The 22,189-nt window shown below is 53.1% G+C and overlaps 1 protein-coding gene across 1 annotated transcript in view; it reads left to right on the plus strand.

Annotated features, from left to right (window-relative positions):
- The first annotated feature begins 590 nt into the window (after window positions 1-590).
- The window catches only part of RGSL1 (regulator of G protein signaling like 1), a 30,691-nt gene continuing 9,092 nt past the window's right edge, over window positions 591-22,189 (plus strand). The window contains exons 1-20 of the mRNA XM_051625147.1: window positions 591-618; window positions 3,380-3,462; window positions 3,723-3,797; window positions 4,508-4,637; window positions 5,597-5,701; window positions 5,928-6,089; window positions 6,280-7,223; window positions 7,743-7,805; window positions 9,507-9,738; window positions 10,388-10,474; window positions 11,826-11,964; window positions 12,275-12,468; window positions 12,926-13,043; window positions 13,551-13,647; window positions 14,353-14,482; window positions 15,594-15,747; window positions 16,385-16,523; window positions 17,074-17,198; window positions 17,369-17,478; window positions 19,451-19,550. Coding sequence (XP_051481107.1) covers window positions 591-618; window positions 3,380-3,462; window positions 3,723-3,797; window positions 4,508-4,637; window positions 5,597-5,701; window positions 5,928-6,089; window positions 6,280-7,223; window positions 7,743-7,805; window positions 9,507-9,738; window positions 10,388-10,474; window positions 11,826-11,964; window positions 12,275-12,468; window positions 12,926-13,043; window positions 13,551-13,647; window positions 14,353-14,482; window positions 15,594-15,747; window positions 16,385-16,523; window positions 17,074-17,198; window positions 17,369-17,478; window positions 19,451-19,550 — 3,215 coding nt within the window. The remainder of the gene's footprint in view (window positions 619-3,379; window positions 3,463-3,722; window positions 3,798-4,507; window positions 4,638-5,596; window positions 5,702-5,927; window positions 6,090-6,279; window positions 7,224-7,742; window positions 7,806-9,506; window positions 9,739-10,387; window positions 10,475-11,825; window positions 11,965-12,274; window positions 12,469-12,925; window positions 13,044-13,550; window positions 13,648-14,352; window positions 14,483-15,593; window positions 15,748-16,384; window positions 16,524-17,073; window positions 17,199-17,368; window positions 17,479-19,450; window positions 19,551-22,189) is intronic.

Raw genomic sequence — 22,189 nt, forward strand, 5'->3', positions numbered from 1 at the left:
GACTGGTGAAGTCAACACACGTCTAAGGTTACACGAGCCATTTTGCTCGGGCTGGAGAAGAGGCAAGTGACCGCTGAGCTGGCTGCAGGGGCTGTCAGGTGTAACGGGTCAGAGCCCAGCCTCCACCATAAATCCCCAGCAAGGAAACCCCTGACAGATGGCAATAGGCTCCAAGAATACCCCTAATCGATGTCAGGAAATGCCAGAGATGTCCCCACTGAACAAACCAGTCCTACGCACCCAGGAGACAGAGCATAAAAATCACATTCAATAATCCTAATGTATTCAAAAAAGGAATGAATGTTTAAAGCTGAACTGCCATACCTGAGACCTCAGACAATCCTACTTTCAAGTGGGCCCAAAAAGATCAAACCTATTGCTGATGCAGTCTTTGAGGTGTCCTAAACTATTTCTGGGGGCAGTATGTGGGGGTGGGGAGGAAACACAGTCTTGTCCCAAAAGCTCCTTCTGAGAGCAGGTTTGTGCAGCAAGGTGCTTCCACCCCTCCCTCCTGCTGGAGTTTCCCAGCTTGCAGGGGCCATAGACCATCACCTGAGACCAAAAGCGACACAAAGGTGTTTGAGGCTGCCATGGGCCAGTGGGTACCTACTGCAGCTGGTGGGGGGGGGGTAGAACCTCACCCTCTCCACGGCATCAAAATGGGCAGGTTGTGCTGCCAGAGGAGGCTGCGAGCAGCCAGTGGCCGAGCCTGACCCGGCAGGCAGCCTTGGACTTTGCCACTGCAGTGAGCCATGCCAGGTTATGTTGGGCAAGGAGGAGAAACCCACCCCAGAAGAGCCAGGTTCTGGTGGAGGCAGGTCTGCTCCTCGTGCTGGGGGGACAGGAGACACGAGTAATTTTGGCTGGGACAGAGGGGGAGCGAAGCCTTTCTGACATGTTTGGTGTTGCAACCCTGCTCTTATCTTTGTACAAAGAGTCTGGCCACTTTGTGCTCCTCTCTGAGCCCCCTTCTAAATATGGGCAGTGCTTATGCATCCTTCTATGTTTTTAAAGCCTTTTTTTCCCCCCTTCAGTAACCACAGATCTCACCTGAGCTCCTCTTGCCAGGAGCTGTTGTGGCAAGATAAACAGGGCAGACCTGCCCGTGCATGCCCTGAGCAAACCCTGGGAAGCTGCAGCCAGGCTGAGCAGGGCTCCCCTGACAAACCTCTTGGGGTCTCCTCCTGGGGACAGACTCCATGGAAATGGCACTGTGCCCTCTCACAGTGACCGTGTTGGCCTGTTCCTGCCCACAACCTTGGTCCTTCCCTGGCACAATCCCACTGAGGTCAGCCCAGAGTCAGACACCAGCAGAGCTACATCAGCCTCTGAGGACCTCACTGGGCATCTGCTCAGTTACCAACTGCAAAATACGTTCTTTTAACAGTTGCAACCTTTCCTGGAGGACTTTTGAGCCTTTCCTGGGTGAGACAGCCAACACACCAGCTCATCCCTAACTCCTCCTCTTGTCTCTTGGCCTCTGCAGCACAAATGCTTACGGATTTGGAACCAGAGTCTCTCCTTCCTAGGGGACATGGACCGTCGTGCACAGACAGTTCAGGTGTGATCTCTAACACGCCTTCACGAGTCCCCAGTGTGCCCCAGTATAGCACCAGTTATCCTCCTCGCACAGGGCAGGAACTGAGCTCACTTGCTCAGGGTGACAGAGCGAGCCAGTGCCTGTCACCCTGGGGTCTTCATCACCCTCACACACAATTAACGAGGAGTCTGCCCTGTACTAATTGCGGCGGCGAAGGGACAAGCCCATCGCTGAGATGCAGAGCCAGCCCTGCTGCTGCTGCTGCTGCTGCTGCTGCTTGAGGACAGCTTCACATTCCTGATGTGACAGCGCCACCTCCTGAGGTGTCCCCGCTCCTGGCCGCCCCCCCGGGGGTGCAGGCAGCCCTCCTGCCCGCCCCTGCCTGCACCAGCTCTGCACCCCATCACCTCAGGAGGCTGCCCACCCTTACACCTGCCCGCGCCCACGCAGGTGACAGCCCCAGGGACCACAGCGACAGAACGGGATGTGACACTCAACACAAGTGTTAACCAGAACATGAAAGCTCAGGGCTCCTTAGGAACACAAAGTTGGCAGAGTCTGTCCTGCACACACACACACACCTCCCCACCACCACCCCAGGCAAGCACAGAAGAGATGTCCAGTGCAGGAGAGGCCACAAAACCTCTCCTCCACCCGTATCCACAGGCCACCAAACCCTTGTTCTGTCCCAGACAGCCCTAGCAAGGCATCCTGTGAGGTTTCCATCACTACCTGAGTGGACATGCTGCCAGCAACCACACACAGTGCCAAGGTGCTACCAGGAGCCTGGCTTGAAGGCAGGAAGTTTGCCCAAGTCGGGAGAGGGGAAGGATTTTGTTTCAGAACTGCCCAAGTGGTGATTTAAAAAAAGTCATGCTGCCCTGAAGGACAGCAAAGAGGGAGGTGCTGAGAGCCCTGTGGGTCCCCAAGAGCCCTGCAGCCCCCAAGCCAGACAAGTATGTCACAAGAACACACTCCAGAACACACCCCTTGGACAATGCAGCATGACGGCCACCGGTGAGTTACCTTTGCTGGAGGCTAAGTCCCTCTAAGAACACCCCAAAGGGGACACTGGGGGAAAAAGCAGCCTTAGGCTTCTGAAACATGGGTTCAACCAGTGCCTTCACACAAATGGACATTGCCAAGGGCATCCAGCCATCAGTGGGCTGATGCCAGCCCACCCCCTTGCATCCAGATCTTCCAGACATTAACAGAACTTCACAGGAGAGTGCAAGGTGTTGAGCACAAGCCCACTCACTGCCTTGGTGTCCTGAGTGGGTGGGGGGCCTGCAGTGACTGTCCCTCTACCCAGAGCAAAACCTGCTCCCAGCCTGACAGTACCTGCAAATTTGGGGGAATTCGCTACCAGAATCTTAGCAAGAGGACTCAGAGGGCATCAGGCTAGTGGGGCTGGAGCAGTGGCAGTGAAGCACAGCACACGGTTCCTGCAGGATTATGCTCTCTGGGTAAGGTGGAAGAACACAGCCCGTCCCCTCTAGCCGCAGCACCTCCTTTCTCCTGCCCCATGGATGCCACCACATTTGTGCCCAGCCTCCTCAGACCATGTACCTTTGCTATTTAGGAAGCTGCCCTTCAAACTTTGCAGGCTCTGCATGAAGTTGAACCTGATGCTTTCCAAACACCCCGTGCCACCCGCCCAGAGCACATGAGTGGACTGGGCACCCACATTTCATGGACTGTCCCAGGTCCAAATTCTCCCATGTCTGCACAGGACAAGCATGCTGAGAGCTGTCCCTCTCAAAACTCCTCCTTTTGTTCACATTTATACCACACTTAGCTACACAAAGCCCAGGTAACTTTCTCTTCTTCCCCTTGCAGCAACCATTGCCTCCACAGAAATGGGGCTTCTCCTGAGAGATGATGTTTTTGTTGACTTTTTCAACACGTTTCTGAGTCTTCCTGTAAGTCCACTCTGCACCATAAAGCCTGGGACCTTTCTGAGATCTCCTCAAATGAACTTTCAGCCTCTGTGGCCCCAGGAGAACTGGGAACACACCACACTCAGGTTGGAAAAATGAGGGAAACCTGACGACCTCAGCTTGGAGATAGAGGTCTGAAAGGGAAGACCTTCACCATAGTGAGGACTAACTAGAACAGCTGGGCTCTGGGCTCTGCTGCCACTCTCCACCTCTTTCAGCTCTCTCCTTTCCTTTCAATACAGGTTTTTGGCCAGACACCCTTTTACATCAGCAGCATGGGCCGGTGGGACCTCTGGCCAGAGCTGCCAAGCTGCCTGGTGAGAAAATGCCTCTTTCAAGAAGGGTGAGGAGGGAGGAAGGGCAGCAGGCAGGGCAGGGAAGGAACTGGTTTCTTATTGCTAAGGCCACCCTCTGGCTGTCCTGTTTGTGCAGCCAGGGGATTATTTCATTTTGGTTTTAAGCCCTGGGAGGAGCACAAGCCATTTGAAGTCCTGATGCAGCTTATGGGGTCTACCCAGCCCTCAGTAAACATCATTAGATGGAGTTAAGGGGAGCACTTGTGGTGGCAGGGAAGGACGACACAAACATCAGCCCCTTGTGCCCTGCAGTCCCAAATTCACCAGGAGTGCAATCCTGTTGATCATCAAACAGGCTCAGCCCTCCCCACAGATGTCCCCCTTCCACACAGCTCAAATCCCAAAGCAAGACAAGCTGCTCCTCTCACTAGTGCTGGAAAGCTGCCATGCCTTCCTACCGCTGCTCCAGGAGAGCAGGCAGGCTGCGAGGAGAAGCAGGTCTCCCAGGATTGCAGGCAGAGCTCAGAGGGACACGGGAAGGGGCTATGGCTTCAGTCTCCCCCTTCTTTCTCAGCACAGGGATGGCTGGCATCACTGTCCAGCAACAGGGCATCATCCCCTACCTCCTTCCCCCATAGCAGGGCCCGTTACTCACCCTAATCCCTCGGCGAGAGGCAGCTCCTTGCTCGCAGCCTAATAATCCTCTCCCTCCTTGGGCACGGGGATTCCAGGATTCCAGCCCCACAGCTCTCCTGGCGTGGCTGGAAAAGCACCGCCTGCCACACTTCTGCAAATCAAGCCTGTGCCTCCACCTCGTCCTCTGCCAGAAGCTCCTGGGTTTCATTCGGTCGGGGGAAGCAGGTGAGTCATCACGGCAGGGAGGAAATGGGAGCAGCTTTGCTGCCACCACTGCCACTGCAAGGCTTCCTCTGGCCGGGGCTGTCACTGCCTGGTGCCTTCCCAGCCGGTTCTGCCTCTTGCTCCGAGCTAAAAAGGCATTGCAGGTCCCATGTTTAGGGGTGCAGCAGATCCCACGGGACGAGCGGGGCTTTACCCCGCAGCCCCACAGGCTTGTTGCCTCCACGGAGTTGAGCTGAAATAGCTGCTTGGCAGCCTTTTCCACGCCTTGCAGGGCTGGAGAGCATCCTCAGGCATTGGAAAGTGGGGCCCTGATGTTTCAGGTTTGCTGCTATGCAGGGTGCCCTGAGCTCTTCCACTGTATTGCAATATACTGCTCATCTAATGCATCCTTACTGGGAGAACAGGCCTATACTGGGCGCTGTCCTGTGAGCAGCAAGTCTGGATTGTGCTTGTTCTACCCCTAAAAATGAGGCTTCTCAGCCCAGCTGGCTGCTTTGTCCACCTGTGTGTCAACACGAGGGAGGGCCACTGCAAAAGAGAGCTCTGGCAGCAGGGATGCTGATTTTCATTTCAGAAAAATAAGCAGTTTGTCAGGAACTGCTCCAGGGCCATTTCTGAACGCATCGCTGCTCCTTCTCCAGTTGGGTTTAGCCTCAAGCTGAAGGAGGCAGAAGAACTGGCAAAAAAAAAAGATGGAGGTTTGCAAGGGGAAGAGGCAGGACAGCTGGGCAGACTGTCAACAACATGAATGGGCTGCATCCTTGCAAACATCACACACACATCCCACAATTCTGTCCCAAACTCCCATTTTGGTGTGATCTGCCTGGTCTCCTGGCTTCCAGCACTGTTGTCCTCCAGCAGGAAGGCTGGGGGGGGATGCTGGTGGGATCTGGAGGGCTTCCCTGGGGAATATTCCTGCCCACACCCCGTGATGCTGTGCTCTCTGCTCCCTCTGACAGCAAAAGTGCTGAACTGGCAAAGCGCTGACCGGTGGCTGCTGGAGAAGTGCATCCGCGGGAGCCACGGCATGTGGCGTTTCCGGGCCTTCGTCCAAGGAATGGCAGGTGGGCACGGGGCAATCTGCAGGAGACACTGCCATCCCAGAGATGGCTTCAGAAGGTCAGCCAGCAGCAGAGCCCCAGCATGGGTGCTGCACAGCCTTGGCTCTTCTTTAAGACTTCCCTCGGTTCCTCCAGGCGATCTTTCCCACTTCCTCTTTTAAAAGAGGCTGCTCATCAGTGGGGCTCTCAGGGACACCCTCCAACTCCCGTCCCTTGTCTTGATCCATAGGGGAAGAATTGACAGACTTCTGGCTCACCACCGAAAGGCTCCTGGGGCTCAACGAGTCGGATACAAGGCAAAGGGACCTCTACCTGTCCTTGGTCCACAAGCTGAAAGCCACTCACCTGCGCGAAGGCTCCAGCGTTGTCACCCTCTGCAGGAGCACTGCTGGTAAGAAACATGGAAGCTGGGGATGAGCAGTGCTCTTCCAGCAAGGTGGACTTTCCTGGAAGTGAACTTCCCTCCCAGGAAGATGGGATACCATCACCAACTTTGCTTGCCTGGCACAAACAGGTCTGGATGGAGCCAGTGTTCTCCCCCCCCCCCCCCCCCCCATCATAATCCCCTGCATCCGTTTCAGGGCGGCGGCGAAAATCCAGGCACATTCAGTCCATCAGCACCAGGAGGGAGATGCTAAGCAAGATGCAGGAAAAGGCCTTGTTTATGATTCAGAGTTACTGGCTCCCTAAATTTTTCATCCACTGCAAGTTGGGCATGGAAGAAGAGAAATCATGCCAGCCTCTGCTGCAGGAATATCGGGAACGTTTATTACAGGACAACCTGCAGGAGCCCTTAGACTTTTCAGAGAACCTCTTGACAATGCATGTTAAAAGGAGTCAGGGTTTGTCAGTGCCCTACTGCAGCCTAAAGGCCAAAGAGAGGATCTGGACTGTGGTCAAGCCCAGAAGAGACAGCCAAGAAGTGGAGATACCCAGTTTTCCAGCGCAAGCAGAAGGGCAGCTGCGGCCAGCTGGGAGCACAAAGGATAAGAACGCTTTGGGATCGATTCCTCAGCAGTCAGAGCGTTCTGTAAACGCTGCCTTTGGAGGCAAAGGACAAGAAACCTCTCCCGAAAGACCTACACCCAAGGCAGGGCAGGTCCATCATCTGGAAGACCTCTGTGAAGAGGAAGTCCTCTCTGACCTGAGTTCCTCTGCCTCTGGCGTCCAGCTGAAGAAGCCAGTCCAGACTTTGAGTTTCCTTCCCTGGGCCCTTAGTGCTGAGACCTGTGCGGGACGGCCCTTCAGGGACTTCTTGGAGTGCCACAACCGGTCTATGGAGGCTCATCTCCTGGACCTGTGGAATGACCTGGAGGAATTTCTGCCAGTGGTGCTGGATTCCAGCAGAGAAAACAGTTTCTTCCTGCGTCATTTGATCGGGGAAAAGATATGCAAGACCTACCTGGAGGAGGACACCATCCGGCAGCTTCCTTTGCAGACCAAGACTCTCAGGAGCTTGAGGATCCATCTGATGTCTGCAGAATTCTCCCCCTGGATATACACAGCCCAGAAGGAGATTTGCAAGGTAGAAAGCAGTGCTGGCAATGGTTCTGCTGGGAGGTACAGCTGGCATTGGCACCCCTGGGCTGGTGTGCGGGCTGTGGGCAGGTCTAAGAGAGGTAGTTGGAAAATGAAGACAACAAGATATTAGGAAGGGAAAAAACTTCCAGTCATAAGCCACCTTGCACTGGAACCACTGGACCAAGATGCACCAGGCCAGTGGAAAGGAGCATGGTCACTGGTTTGCTGGGTGGTGGAGCAGAGGTGAGTGGTCATTTAGCAGCTAGTGGCCCTGGTTGTTAGATGCACATGCAGGGTCAAGGGATGGCAGGGCAGTGGCCATCCTTTCACATCTGAGTCCTTCTGGGCATCCTCTGAGCAGCCCAGTGGACCAACCTGAGTGTATAGCTTCTGGCAGAGCTTCTCCTGGACTTCTCAGTGAGGTGTCACCTGCCCTCAGCAACCTCAGGGCATGGTGGGACTGTGGGGTGGTGGTTGCTGCTGGAGCACTTGCTGAAGACAACCCACCTTTGCTTCTCCTCAGGTGCTCTGCTGCGTGTACCAGGAGTTTCTGGCTGATGATGACAGGACCTTCCTCCAGTTTATGGTAAAGGGGGTGGACAGAGGACACGGGGTGGTGTGCAGGCACCAGCAGGGATGTGAAAAGTTGGGGAGAGGGAGGGAGGAGAAGCCCAGCCTTATCTGCAGTGGTCCAGCATCCCACGGTGTACCCTGGCCAGTGCTGCCGCAGGACAATATAGCAGAGCCTGCCCTGCTCCAGCTGCTACCACAGCATCCCATAAATCAGCAGTACTTCAGACATGTCCTGCAAGAGCTTCCCTGAGATGGGCCATGAACCGGCCCAAAAACAGGGAGAAAGTTGAACACAGTCTTCCAGGGTCTGTGGGAATGAGACCAGCAGGCAAAGTGCTGGGTAGTGGCCTCACAGTTGCCCACTTCTGGGAATTAGCTCTCCCCATTTTTTTTCCTTGCCCACAGCAAATATTGCTGTTGATGTGACTCATGTGCAGACACACACGTGTCCCTGCCCCAGCACCAGCAGCTGGTCACCACAAACCCTTTTAACCTATGATTCAACCACACTCAAGTTTTCCATGTGTTTTTTCCACTGTGTAAAGGGATGATTCAAGGAAGCAGAGTCATACAAGCTCTCATCTTCCTGGTCTGTTATCCCTCCTGGCAGTAAAAATCCCACTAGTACCTCCTGTTTATCAACCCCCTAGATGCCAGCTTTACACCTTGAAACCTCCCCACAGGCCAAACCCCCTGAGCATCCCACCTGCACTCCAGCACAACCTCTGCAGGCAATTTTCCTCATTGCAGGCAAGGTTCTTCAAACCAACCCTTAAGCTTTTCCCCAAACTGCCACGTACAATCAACAGCTGATCCTGGAAGTGGTAAGGGAGGCCTTCAGGGCTAGTGTCCCCAGAGACTTGGCTCACAGGGACTGCCAGCATCTCTGGAAAAGTCAGCTGCCAGCTCCTGACCCTGACTCATTAAATGCTCTTGGTTGTAAGGTAATTAGTTGCCTGGGTTCTTTAAGCATCTCTTGTCAAGGAAATTACACCTCAGGCACAGAGCTGGGCTGGCAGTGCAATTAGCAGCTCAGCAGGTGATGAGGCTGTGCTCCCAGCAGGCACCATCCCCTGAGCCAGAGTCACCCCAGCTCTCCCTGCACCGGTGCCAGGGGAAGTGCTTGGGGGCTTGGCAGGGTTATTTTTTGGAGCTCGTTTTTAGAAACCAGCCACTGCCCTGGCTGCTTGGAGAGGGTCATGCAAGCTGCTGGTGGTGGGGAGAGCCAAACCGTGCAGGAAGGGTCTCAGTGGGGGGACAAGGGTGGCACACCTAGGGCACCTGTCACAGCCAGTCCCAAGGAGAGCAGCCAAGAATGGGCACACAGGGTCACCTGTCTGCCAGGGACCCCTTCAGGGTTGTTTTTGGCCCTCCTGAGTGCACGCTGACCTCTTCAGAAAGCAGCTGCCTTTGCAGACGAGCTCTTTTCTGTCCTACCTGGGGACCTGCTGCATGTCTCCAGCACATCCCAGCTGCAGGCAGACGTGCACCAGCTCTGAGCAGCTGCACAAGTGGGTTGAAGGTCTATGCTGAGCTTCATGATCACATGAGCTTCTTCCAGGCAGTTTAAAGCTAAAGCAGATTTGTAACTCGAGGAGGTTTTTACTCCCAGGCACAGCAGAAGGTGGAGCTAGCCTGTCAGACCCAGTGCAGGAGGGACTCCTCGGGTGGAGGATGTGCTCTGTGTGATCACCCTCTGCTCTTCTCGCTGTAGTCTCTGCAGGGTGAGGTCCCCATGCTCAAGGTGCAAGGCCAAGCTGTTCAGAAACATGAACGTTTCCTCCCCTCCCAGCGGATGAACGAGTCCTTGAAGCTGAGCCAGGCCTTGCATGGCACGAGGAACTTTGAAAGTCTCTCCTCCAAGCACTGGAAGTTAATTGGCAAGCAGGACCTCTGGAATGAAGACTTCACCCAGGCAGATGTGAAACATCTCCCACGCAGCACTGGTAAGAGGAAGCTCTGAACTTCTGCTGTGGCTTATGTTGATAAAGCTTATCTTGTGCCCACGTGGTGCCCAGTGCCCCCAGCACAGGGATGCATTCCTGTCAGGGCATGGGCATGATGGAGCAGGCTGGGACTGAGCATCTGGGAGCCATCCACTCTAATCCAAACTTTGGCAGTCACCTATGGGCCATATTCCCTCCTGCCAGTACCAGGGGCCAAATGCCACATCCCTGCACCTGCCTGGGTCACCAGAGCCAATGGCAGCTGCAGCAAAGTGACTGAAACCCAAAGCCAGCGACTGCCACTGTCCCCCCTCTTCCACACCTTGACCTTCTCCTGTGGATGCAGGGACTGGCTATGCTGATGTACCACCTCAGCTTTGTCTTCTCACATCATCTTTTGAGAATGACAGCAAGCTTCTGGGCACCTGCTGGTGCACTGAGTGACAGCAGTCACCTGCAGCAACCCCTGGGTAGCTTGTGGGGCCTCAGCCATACCTCAGAAAGGCAGTGTCACAGGTAGATCCTGGGAACAGGACAGAGAAGGGGGAAGGAAAGGTAAGCAACAAGCACAATATGGCAAGTGCTGAAGGGCTGTTGCAGCCAGAAGGAATGAACACAGGATCTGTAACCTCTTCTTTGTCTGATGCAGACTCCCAGAAGAGGATGAAAAATGAGCTGGCTCTGAGTCGCCAACACAAGAAAAATGAGCTTCTGCATCTCAAAAGCCCATCATTTGGTGAGTGCAGTCTGAGCAGGCTTGAAGCAGGGTGGGCTCCCAATCATCACACCCTTGCAGGTGCTCCAGTATACCCAGAGGGGACTGGACAAGCAGGGGTCTTCCCTGCTTGCATCCTATCATCTAGTAGAACACCTCCAGAAGGAGAGAGGGGTTTAGCCACCCTAGAAAGGCATGTGTTTCAGGTGTTAATCCAGCCTGAGAGGGTGGGAGTGGGAGGGCTTCTCTGAAACAGACACCAAGGTTGTCAAACCACACAGAGGTGAAGAATTCCCACAGCACCCAGTGTCTCCTGAGCCAGGCTCACCATGCAGACATCAGCATGGTGCCCTTTGCCTGGCAGACAGCTGTGAGTGGGCTCTGGCTGTCACCTGAGGAAAGGGCAAACCCTGTTCAGTCCCCACAGATTATGCACCCAGGAACAGAAGGAAGACTGTTGCTGTAACAAAAACCTCATCAAGCACTACAAAGACCACCACTGATGCAGTAGAGAAGCCATCTGGAAGACCCAGGTACCTTGCAGCACAGGGTGGCCACTTCCACTCCTTCAAGAGGCAGGTTTCTCCCAGTGCTTCCCTGTAGGGCCACTGCTCCTTGCTTCAGCCTCTCAGGTGGAGGCAAGGGTGACCTGTGAGGCTCAAAAGAAGAGTTACCAGGAATAAAGAAAGATGATTTAACAATCCCATAGTTCAGATTTACTCCTTACTTCACCCTCAGTCACTCCCTGGCCTGTCACCTGTACTAAAGCTGGCCAGCCCTCAAATTCTCATAAAAATAACTAAAAATCACCCTGTGACCACATGTAAATCTCTGTACTTGCTGACCATGTGAATGTCCATGTGACTCATGTCTCGCCTCTTGGGAATACTCCAGGTACGAGTCCTCACAACTCCACATTGGGATATAAATGGTAACCAGGACACAGATCCTAGGTAGGAGCAGCTCTTGCTGTTTATTGTGAAAGTCAGTCTCAGGAGCCACGCTTAGACCAAGAAAATATCTGACCCAATCCACTCGTCTTCAAATAAGGGTTTGATAACCTCATCAATGACCCCAAATCCCAGTCTAATCCCAGCTCTGGTTTTCAATCCCAAAGCTCTGCTGACTCTTTTCGAGTAGCTGTCCTCTGGCTTTACATCTGTGGATAATCTCCTGATCTACCAATTGCAAGTGGCAAGGGCTTTCCACTCCAGAACACCCTCTCCATGCCCAAAGCCATGAAGCCCTCCACCATCCAGTGGTGAAGTATTGTTCATTCTCAGCTAGTGCCAGAGGGGAGCACAACCTCATCCTCCCACCAGGCCTTCCAGGTGCCACATCCTTACCTGCCTCCCTCCTCTGGTCTCTGCAGGGCTGCCCAATCCATTTGCAGATTCTGCAGTCTCCATCACAGACCTTCTCCTTGGCTATTCCTTGGCTTCCTGGGTGAAGCCTCCTCTTGAGGCTGAGACCAGTTCCTTTGGATACATGGCAGCAAAGCTGTCAGGCAGGTGCACCTATGGCAGAATAGAAACAGCTTGTCAAGAGGATCCTCCCTTGGATTCTCAATGGCTTGGTGGATGATGATCCTAAAGGTTTTTTCCAGCCTGGACAACTCTGTGGGCAAAATGGACAAGGGAGGCTGTGCTCCACCAGTCCCTTTACTGGCCCATCTGCTTCACAGATCCCACTCATCCCCATCTTTCTAGCTCTTCTTCAGGTGTCTCCCTCCTGTTGAAGAAGCAAGCAGAGAGGTTCTGGCTGTTTTCCAGGTCACTGGTGGCACAGAGATGACATCTCTGGGTGTCGTTTCCTCCACAGGCACTTTGTGAAAGTACTGCACAACCCTTCCCACCTGCAGTTCTTCAAGCAGTTCCTCAAGGAGCGCAACGCAGACGAACCACTGCATTTCTGGGTGGAGGTGGAGAAGTTAGCCAAAGAGACCAACCCCAAGTTGAAGAACTTCCTCGTTGACAGCATTGTCAGGAAGTATTTCCATGCCAAAATCCCAGCTGGTAGGCACTCTCCCACCCTGCACTTTACTCCATTCATGGGGAAAGCCTCCTTTCCCTGAGCTGGATGCTGGTTGCACGTTTTCTATCCTCTTGCAGGAACTTGCCAACTCTCCCTTGCCATCCAGAGGAGCATTTATTTGCTGAGGCCACGTATATTTATAGGAAGGTGGCCTACTTCTTTGGCAGGGTCTACTGACCAATTCCTGCAGTGACAGAAAAAGTTCTTCCCTGTCTTTGTCTCCTTTAGATACTCTAGGAGTCACAGCTTCCCTCCCCAGGTGTGCCACTAGCACAGTGTAGAAAGGAAAAGGGATGAGACAACCAAATCCTGCAAACAGCAGGCAGGGCAGGCAGAGGTGGGACAGGGGGCCACTTGCAGGTGTGAGGGTGGGAAGAGGTGGCACAGTGGACAGGGGGTGGCTGGCAGGGGCAGGCAGTGATGGTATTTCTCTTCCAGAACAGCAGCTGGACTGCCACTCTTCTATCATCAAAGAAATAAAGGAGGCCAAAGTAGTCAGCCCGCTCATGTTGATGACAGCACAGATCTTGGTCCAGAAAGAAATGGAAAAACGATGGTGAGGACCCAGGTCGAGCTGGTTCCTAAGCCTGGTGGTTACACAAACACATCCTTCCCATGGGAACCCCAAGGTGACAGACAGCAACTGCTACAGACACGTTTCCCTGTGACCTGCCAGCCAGTGCGTTGAAATCCTGGCCCCGACCCTCACCCTAGCAAAGCTGCTGTTGCAGCTGCTGATGCATCTACCTGTGCAAGGTCCCCGTGGGGACCAAATCCCTACTGGGCTGGCAGGGTGCTGGGCTGGAGGAGCAAACATGCTTCAGGTAAGCAGGGTGGACACTCCCAAGCCTGCTCCATGCCAGGCCAGAGCCCAGGAGAGGACACACAGCCCTCTACCCCTTCCTCCAACCTCCTTCAGTAGCCGAAGTCCCATGGGCCCCTAACCCCAGGGCTATCCCCAGCAGCTGCTCCCCCTGCTTGGTCACCCTCCCACCAAACCACTGCCCTACTCATGCATCTGGCTGCCCTTGATGCTCTCTCTCTCTGGTCTCCCATCCGGCAGGTTTAAAGAGTACCAGGACCTGTTCCCCCCTGGAGATACAACTAACTCTAACCTCCTTTTGCGGCGTGGGATGGGGCACTTCATGACAGGCAAGATGGTAAGGAAAGACCTTCTCCTCTGGCTGGATGGGGGTGTTGCCTAGGCAAGAAAGCAAAGAGATGCTGTGGATCAAGTGGTGCTCACATCAGTGGGGTGAGAGCGTCAGATCAGGAGAGCTGCAAAAAGGCAACTGAAAGGTGAAGCCTCACTCCTCCAGGCTCTGGAGTCCTGCTCCATGCAGGTTCTACCAGGTTTGGTGAGGACTGGCCAAGCAATTCACACTATCACCTCTAGCCACCAGTGAAACCCAGAAATAGCAGAAAGCAAAGGTGATGGTAACCAGGACACAGATCCTAGGTAGGAGCAGCTCTTGCTGTTTATTGTGAAAGTCAGTCTCAGGAGCCACGCTTAGACCAAGAAAATATCTGACCCAATCCACTCGTCTTCAAATAAGGGTTTGATAACCTCATCAATGACCCCAAATCCCAGTCTAATCCCAGCTCTGGTTTTCAATCCCAAAGCTCTGCTGACTCTTTTCGAGTAGCTGTCCTCTGGCTTTACATCTGTGGATAATCTCCTGATCTACCAATTGCAAGTGGCAAGGGCTTTCCACTCCAGAACACCCTCTGGGGTCAGAGATCCCACTGCCAAGGCCGGGCTCTGCAGCTCCACCACACAGTGGTGGGTCCAAACAGGAGGACTCTGGGAACAAGCCCTATTGCTGCAGCCGTGGGCTGATGCTGACTGTGCTCTGTCTCCACAGAGGTGGGCCTGGTATGCCATTCAGGGCATCATCAGGAGCATCTCCAAGTTCCGGAGGGAGATGGACAATCAGAAACGCCGTGTGGAGTTCGAGGACTTTCTCTGGCGGGAACTGCGAAACGAGGAGGAAAGTATGGCTAGACTCCTGGCATCCCCCCTCCTCCCTCCTCAAGGCAGTCCTGGTTTTAGGCAGAGAAGTCAACAGAGGAAACCTGGGGCTGGTCTCCCATCCCTGTTTCCTGACTTCGTTTTCTCTGCTGGAGGCATCTAAGGAGCCAGGAATGTGGGTGTCTCAGGATGCCAGATACTGCTGGGCAGAAATCTGCACACTTAAGTGCTGGAGCTGGTAGAGGAGGTCCAGAATTTTGCACAGGCAAAATGGCACACGTGCAGATCCACACAATAGCTGGCTTTCTGATGTGGGTGCCCCATGGTGCTTCTGCATCTCAAGCAATTCCATATAGGCAAGCTTACATCCCTTAAAAAAACCCCAAACAAACACCAAAAAACCCAAAATAAACCCAAAAAAACCACCACACCAAAAAAAAACCCAAACAAATAAAAAACGAGGCATTAAATGAAGCTAAGGTGGCACAGGCCAAAAATAAATAAATGGGGATGGTTTTCTGTGCAACAGGGACCTGACCTACTTTGCCAAAGGATGTAGATCCTGAAAGTTTAAAGCAGATCAAGAGGAGAAAGTTTAGAGGATCCAGATCCAGATTCAAGAGGAGGCTGGAAAAGCTGTTAGAAAATTAATCTACTGAAATTGCTGAATATACAGAACCTCCATCTAGATCAAGAAATTCCCACAAATGCCAATATTTGGAAGCTGGAGAATGTTGTGTATGGGGGAAGTAAGAGAGATGTTTTACCTTTCCTTCTCCCTAGTTATCTTCTCGTATGCCCTTGTCAGAGACAGGATAATGCCTAGAGAGGTAGACTTTTGACCCACTGTGGCCATCCCCTATGAAAACATAAACACTCCATAGGTGCAAAGAGCAGGGTGGATGGAGGAGGTTACTAAGCTAGGAGGAAGGTTGCCCACTGGATAGGTCTGAATTCCCTGGAGAGCCTCACTGCAGGAAACTTGTAGAAGGACCCTCAGCAAATAACATGCATGCAGGAAAAGCAAGCACAGGCGAGGTGAAGGAGCAGGGTACAGCTCAGCATCAGATGCCCAGCTGGCCTCAAACCCAGTGCTGGGAGAAGCAGGGCACAACAGCTCTTCTCCTCTCTCAGACTTGCCTATCAGCTCGATGTGCAGGGACACAGCCTCTGCCAGCACCTCAGCAAACAAGGAGAAGGGCCTAGTGAAACGTCACCTCTTTAACAGCCAGCTCATCATCGTCAACTTCCTCGTCAACGACCTCCACTTTTATCTGGAGATCGACAAGTAAGTTCCCTTTCCACCAGGTGCTCAGGTACTAACCAGTCTCCCATCCTCTGGGTAGTGCCCACCTCTCAAGCAGGGGATAAAGCCTGGACCATGGATTCATGAGCACACACCGAGGTGTGTGCTGCCACCCCTAAACTCCCGACAGCTCCTCTGTGCAGGGCTGGACATCATACTGCAGCAAAGGAGAGAACCAAAGCCTCACCCTGTAGCCATCTACATCTAATCTGCTCATGGTTTCCTGCCTCTGGAGCCCCAAAACCCCTCCATTTCAGCCAGAAAGAGTCCCCAGCTCAGGGTTCCTGTTTAGGTATCCTAGAAGTGCTTTTTGTTGGATAGTCCCAAGCAGTTGAGCATTTTGCCCACACTTTTCTTAACAAGCCAGTGTGGCATTTCTCTGTTGACTTTATCCTGTTCCCTGTCAAACCCATAAGATCAAAGCCATGGCCTATGCACAACAGCCCCACAGCCAGCACACCCCTAAATGTGCAAGACCAGATAGAAAAAGGAAGTGGCTTTTCATCCCACTGTCCCACTCCTTGTGGATTCCTTTATCTGGCCCAGTAAACACAGAGCTAAGCAAGAACATGACTCTTCTAGGCCAGGAGTCAGAGCAAGACCCCACATGCCTTTGCAGGTTCTCCAGGCTGGCTGATTCGGTTGAGGCTCTGGCAGAGTGCAGGATGCCATCAGATAAGGAAGTTGCCTTCCTCAAAAAGAAAGCTGCCATCATCAGCAAACTCTTCCTGAACTCTGATATCCCCCCCAAATTGCGGGTAAGATGTTGAGATCCACCCAGGAAGGCTGAAGGCTCCTGTTGGCTCGTTGCTCAAGAGCACTGCCTGACAGCTGCAAGTGGTTTTGGGGGGAAGGGGAACCAGGCAGAGGTTTGGATCTGCTCCAGACAAGTAAGCTGTGAAGCTTCTGAGCATGCCCTGGAGCTTGGGACCTCCACTTGGGCTCTATGGGGTGGGAACTGATCCATCATCAGACCCTCTCTAGAACTTGACCCAGATGGATTGAGAACAAGAGTGTGGACAAGGAGATGGCGAAACCCCCTACCTGCTAGAGAAATTCCAGGGCTGAAACATGAAGATGGGTGCTGCACTCTGTCTTCCCTTTGGAAAGTGCAGCATAGTGCCTTCCACAGAAATCCAGGGGTCATCCCATCCCTGTACCTGGAACAATCAGCCAGCATGTAACTAGTAGCACTCTTCTTAGTGACAGCTGAAATGCCAGGTGGGGTCAGGGAGAGAAACATGCCTCTGGGACCCATCAGAAGTACCACAAACTGCTTTGGTTAATCCAGGTCTCTTCTTTGGCCAGGTAAACATCACTGAAGAAGAGAGAGATTTAATCTGGAGTTTATCTTCCAAGGGGCTACTGAGTCGTGCCCTTTACCATAGGGCCAAGATCATCATCTTCCCTATTGTGATACACTTCTGGAGAAGGTACCTATCCCTCCCCTCTCTCCCATGGTGGGGGAGGCTCTGTGGATGCTTGCCCCTTTCTCCAGCCATCTGCTCCTCTGACGTGATGAAAATGCAGATGAGACACTCCCCACGAGTTCAGCTGGAGGTGTTTGCTTGGAGGTTTGCTGTCTTCAATATTTCTCATGCAGGTTCTGCACTTGGAAGGTGATGAGGACCTTTCCAGTCTTCAAGAAGAAGAGAGCACCAATCTCTACACCCAGTAGGAAACCCTCTGAACCACATGAACTCTACAGTTCAAGTAAGAATAGTGCCTGTCCCCCTGCTCCACACCGGCCCTCAGGCTTGTTCTTCCAATACAGAGATGTCCAGACCTGGGTTCTTTAGTGTCCCAGGAGGCTTCCCTTAAAAGAGCCAAGCTCCTTCCCTCACACAGCTTTGAGGATGTAAGTGGTGCAGGACTACTAGAACAAGATGCATCTTGGAAACCATTCCTTCCTGTCACATTCACTTAAAACTGCCCAGCTTTACTTCTCTTGGGAACAGAGAAGTGGGTGCAGAGACGTCACAAGTTGCACAACTCTTGTCTACTTCAACCATCAAGTTAAAAATACTCTTGCACACACCCTAAAACAGAACTATAGCACCTAACCTCTGCAGTTACAAGTCAGATGGGAGCAGGAAAAGGAGAAGAACCATGCAGCCAAACACCAGGCTCAGTGACATTACCTGGAGGATGCTTTTAGCATCTGGAATGGAGAATAAGCTTCATCGGGATTTGAGGTGACAATCACAAGGACATCTGAGGAAAAGGATTTTTTTTCCCCCTTTTGTTTAGTTTCAATACACTGAATAACTCTAAACTGAAAGCTGCAAAGAAAAGGGTGCCAAGTGCTGTCAGTCTGCCTGACAACCTGGCTCCCTGGCTGAATATTCATTTGGTAATTGTCTAATTGATTTTTGATTAAAGGGGAAACCAAAATAGATACATTCTAATCTTGCTTTGATGGTTGAGTGGGTGTCAGCAAGCTGGTGTTCTGCTCTCTGTCATTTATCATTGACAAGTTCTGGTTAAAAATCAGCAGAGTTGCAAAATTTTGATAGCTACAGGCAGGTGCTCGAGGCTGGGGTAACGAAACCCCAGGCTGGTGTGCTCCAAGGCTGCCATGCCATGTAGAAAAAAAGACTGTGATCTTTCTCCCATGGACATGAATCCTGCTGTGAATGTCCCTGGGACAACCATCCCCCCAAGCCACAGCTCCATGTAGCAGCCTGCAGGGATGAATAACCAGAGCCACGCAGCATAAAATCCCTCAGCTCGGGTGGTGTAAGGGATATGTGATGATCCCTCATACCTGTCTGGTTTCTCCTGCCCTAGCCTGCCTGGCTGGCACATCCAACCTGGCTGAGGAGGACAGGCAGAGCTTCACACATCAGGTGTGGAGCAAGCTGGCTCCAGCTCTCCATTGCCTGCCAACCCACCAGAAGCCCTGGCTGTCAGGGAGGAGCAAACCAAATCAGCATGCAGCCCCAAAATAGCTCTTTCTGACTGCCCTAACACTGGTGCCACCTTTGACTTGGGACACGTTTCTGCCCCCCATCACACTTTTCACCAGCGTCGTTTACCTGAAGAGCTCACTTTCCTGACCTCCACATAAAGATCTTGCTTTTCAGCTGGGGAAAAAAACCCGAAACTGGTTATGTTGTCTTTAAAAGGCACTAAAATCGGCTGGGGAAAACAGCTGTGGTTGCAGAGATGCCCTTTTGTCACCCACCTCTTGCTTCTCTCTGGGTTTGAGGGTTGCTGCTGGGTGCAGGCATGGTGGGAGCGTGGCTGGGAAGGTGCCAGGAATAGCTCCATCTGCCAGCACCAGGCGTCACTGTGGTTCTGTCACTGTGGTTCTGCTTTTGGACAGAGCAGAGAGTCCTGCTGCTGCCGGACACCCTGCCTGCACCTCACCCCGTGGGCATCAACGCGGAGCTGCTCCTGGGAGGTGCCACTCAGGGGGGACACAAAGCCAGGAGCTTGTCTGTGCGTGGGGGGGGACAAGCCTGTCCCCTCCAAATGTCATTTCCTCACACACCTCTCATCTGCCAGCCAGGACCCTACAGCAGAGTCAGGGTGGGACATGTCGCCCCTGCCCTGCAGCCCCCCCCCCCCCCAAACAGCTTTGGGGATCTGGGTAACTCGTGTCCTTGCTCAGCCACCCTTCCTCAACCTCCGTGGGATTCAACAGACACACAGCACTGCTCCCCCTCTTCTCACTCACCAGGCAATCACACCATCATTGTCTTCACACTCTTGAAAGGTGTCCAGGTCCTGCTGCCACGGTCCAACAAGAAAATGAACCCACTGGAGGAAAAAAAAGGTGAGCCAGGGCAGGAGGAAAGGGGGAGCTGCAGCTGCCAGGCTGGGAGCTGGGCCTTCAGTCCCTGGTGAGAAGTCTGAGCACGTTGTTCTCCTCAGAGACAGATAAAGGTCTGGAGAAAAGGAGGTCACCCAGCAGGGCAGCCTCTCACCCCATGGAGCAGGTAGGTGGTCATGGAGGCAGTGTGGCCCCCCCAAAGACCACACCAGCCCCTGGAGCAGCAGAGCTATGACTCCCCTCCTCCATGCCCAAAGGCCAGCTGGGTGGGTCTCTGTGCAAGATGCTGGTCACCCCTACCACCTCCAGTAACGTGCACAGAAAATCCACAGTTGCTGCCCCTCTCCACACCCTAAACAACCCCCTTGGAGCTGTGGTGTTCGCCTTCCGTCACCTGCACCGCTGATGCAACATCTCTCCTTTCCCTGCAGGGACCAAGGGAATGCCAGGCCTCCAAGGAAAAACCCACCTTCTAATGCACCTTCCACACCGAGCAGGACAGGGGTGTGCTCCAAGGAAGATGAACAGCTTGGACATGCTGAAGTTTGCACTCAATCAGCAGTAAAGACCTAAAAATAAAGCAACTCACAAGCGTCCCCCAGCTTGCCTGGTAACATAGCCCAGCTTGCATCTCTGCAACTATTGCAGGGATGTGCCCCAAGAGGTGTTTCCACTCAAGGAGGTAACCCTTGTCCTCACCACAGTCTCCTTCCTCACATCTATCTGAAAAAGCCTGCAAGCTTTGCCTGAGGAAGGGGCTCCTTAAAGCCCACCCAACCTTGGGAGCTGCTCCAACCGTGCTGCACAGGGAGCAGCACCCCTCCCTGAGAGCCAGGATTGCTTCCACCTGCTTGGTGGGGCTCACAGCCTGGGAGCTGCTCCTCAGCCTTCACCACAAATTAAACACCTCCTGGGGATGCCAAGGCTAAGGGAGCCCACCCAGTTTACTCTCCCTGCATGGTGAGATGGTGCCTGTTCTGCCAGAGCCTCTCACGTTCCCATCAAAATCAGCTCGATGCTGACTCGGGGCCTCAGCATGTTTTGTTGGGTTTGCTTTTAAAGCCAGTACGTTTGCAAAGCACTAACCAAATAATCTCAAAGACCTTCATTTTCCACAGGTGAACCCGAGTCAGAGTGGCTTTGCCACATCACCAGGAAGCTGCAGAAACTCCCAGTGTTCTTTGGACCTCATGAAGAAAAGGCCGTGGCCTTTATCACACCTCGCTGCTGACAGCTCCCCCAACAAGCTCTCACCTTTGGGATTTTGAGCTGGTTTTACCTACTTCTTAACCCTCAGCTAGATCCTAGAGGGCTGCATCCTGGGAATAACATAGGTACATGAAAGGCAGACAACAACATGTTTCACGTGTGTCAGTTCTGGTCCCTTCCAACCCAACCCACTCTATGACAGCAACACTTTTCTTCTGAAGGATCAAAACACTAAACAAGCTCAAAGTCCACGAACATTTCTATAAATTAAGGACCTAAGAAGTTGATGCCACTCCTGCCCTCTAAGCTGTGACCAGCTCCTCAGAATTGCCCTTGTGCTGCAGCTTGATTTTGCCCCAAACACTTCCAGCCCCCAAAGCTGGCTGCATTTCTGTGTGCTCTGCACAGACACTTCAGGCTCTGCAGCCTGAGCCCAGTCCTTAGAAGGCTTCACTGATGCACCTGAGGCTCATCACAGCAAAACTGCAGCTAAGAGGGATCTTCACACCACTGCTTCTGTGGACTTAAGTTTTTTTTCACTCCAGTGCAGCAGATGAGAGACACTGACCCTGGGGCCATCCCTATGCATACAGCCATCTCCTCAGCACATAAAGGATGGGGAGTACCTGATCCCATCAGGTCAGGTTGAGCCAGCTGCTCCTGGGGTCAGCCAGCAGGAGCAGAGGAAAAAGGCAGAGGCACAGCAGATACAGAATGTACAGGCATGACAGCAGGGGAGTGAAGTGTGGAGGCACAATCAGCCTGCCCTCGGGCACCAGCCATGGTCTGCTGCCTGCACTAACGAGGCAAAGGCTCATACAGGTTCAGATGGTTTCTGGAAAGGCTTCCAGATGGGCTCTGATGCTGGGATCCATTAGCACATCAGGCAGCACTAACTCTGCAGCTGGGTCTGCCCCTGGCTGCCTAGAATCTTCTCACCCCCAGGTTGTGACAGAAGGCACTGCCATACCCACCCAGCTGCTGTACTGTCCAGCTGTCTTTGCCACTGTTTTTTTTTTGTCCTCCTAAGCACTCATCCATCCTCCTCAACCCTGCAAGGAGGATAGGCAGCCCAGTCCCATAGTCCAACTCTTCTGGTCCCAGTCCTGCAGTCCCACCTTTTCCTGGGGCCTGATGCTCCATGAACAATAAGCTGTGCAGATGCTGTGCATGGATCACGTTTCTCCTCTGATACCAACCTGCTGGCACCTCTGGCTTTTCAGAAAGCAGGACATGGCTCTGCAGACCACATGAGCCTTCCTTGGAAATGCTTCCCAGCAGCCTGATTGCCCCAGAGAGACAAGCCACAGCCTCCATGGGTTTAATCATTGCTCTGCTTTTCGGATAGCCTTGAGTGCCCTCTGTTTGAGGAAGGCCTTTCCACAGCCTTTTAAGGCTGCCAAGTCACTGCACCAGAGTGGAGCAATGCAAGAAGAT

Source organism: Apus apus, chromosome 7, assembly GCF_020740795.1.
Source record: "Apus apus isolate bApuApu2 chromosome 7, bApuApu2.pri.cur, whole genome shotgun sequence".
Lineage (NCBI taxonomy): Eukaryota > Metazoa > Chordata > Aves > Apodiformes > Apodidae > Apus > Apus apus.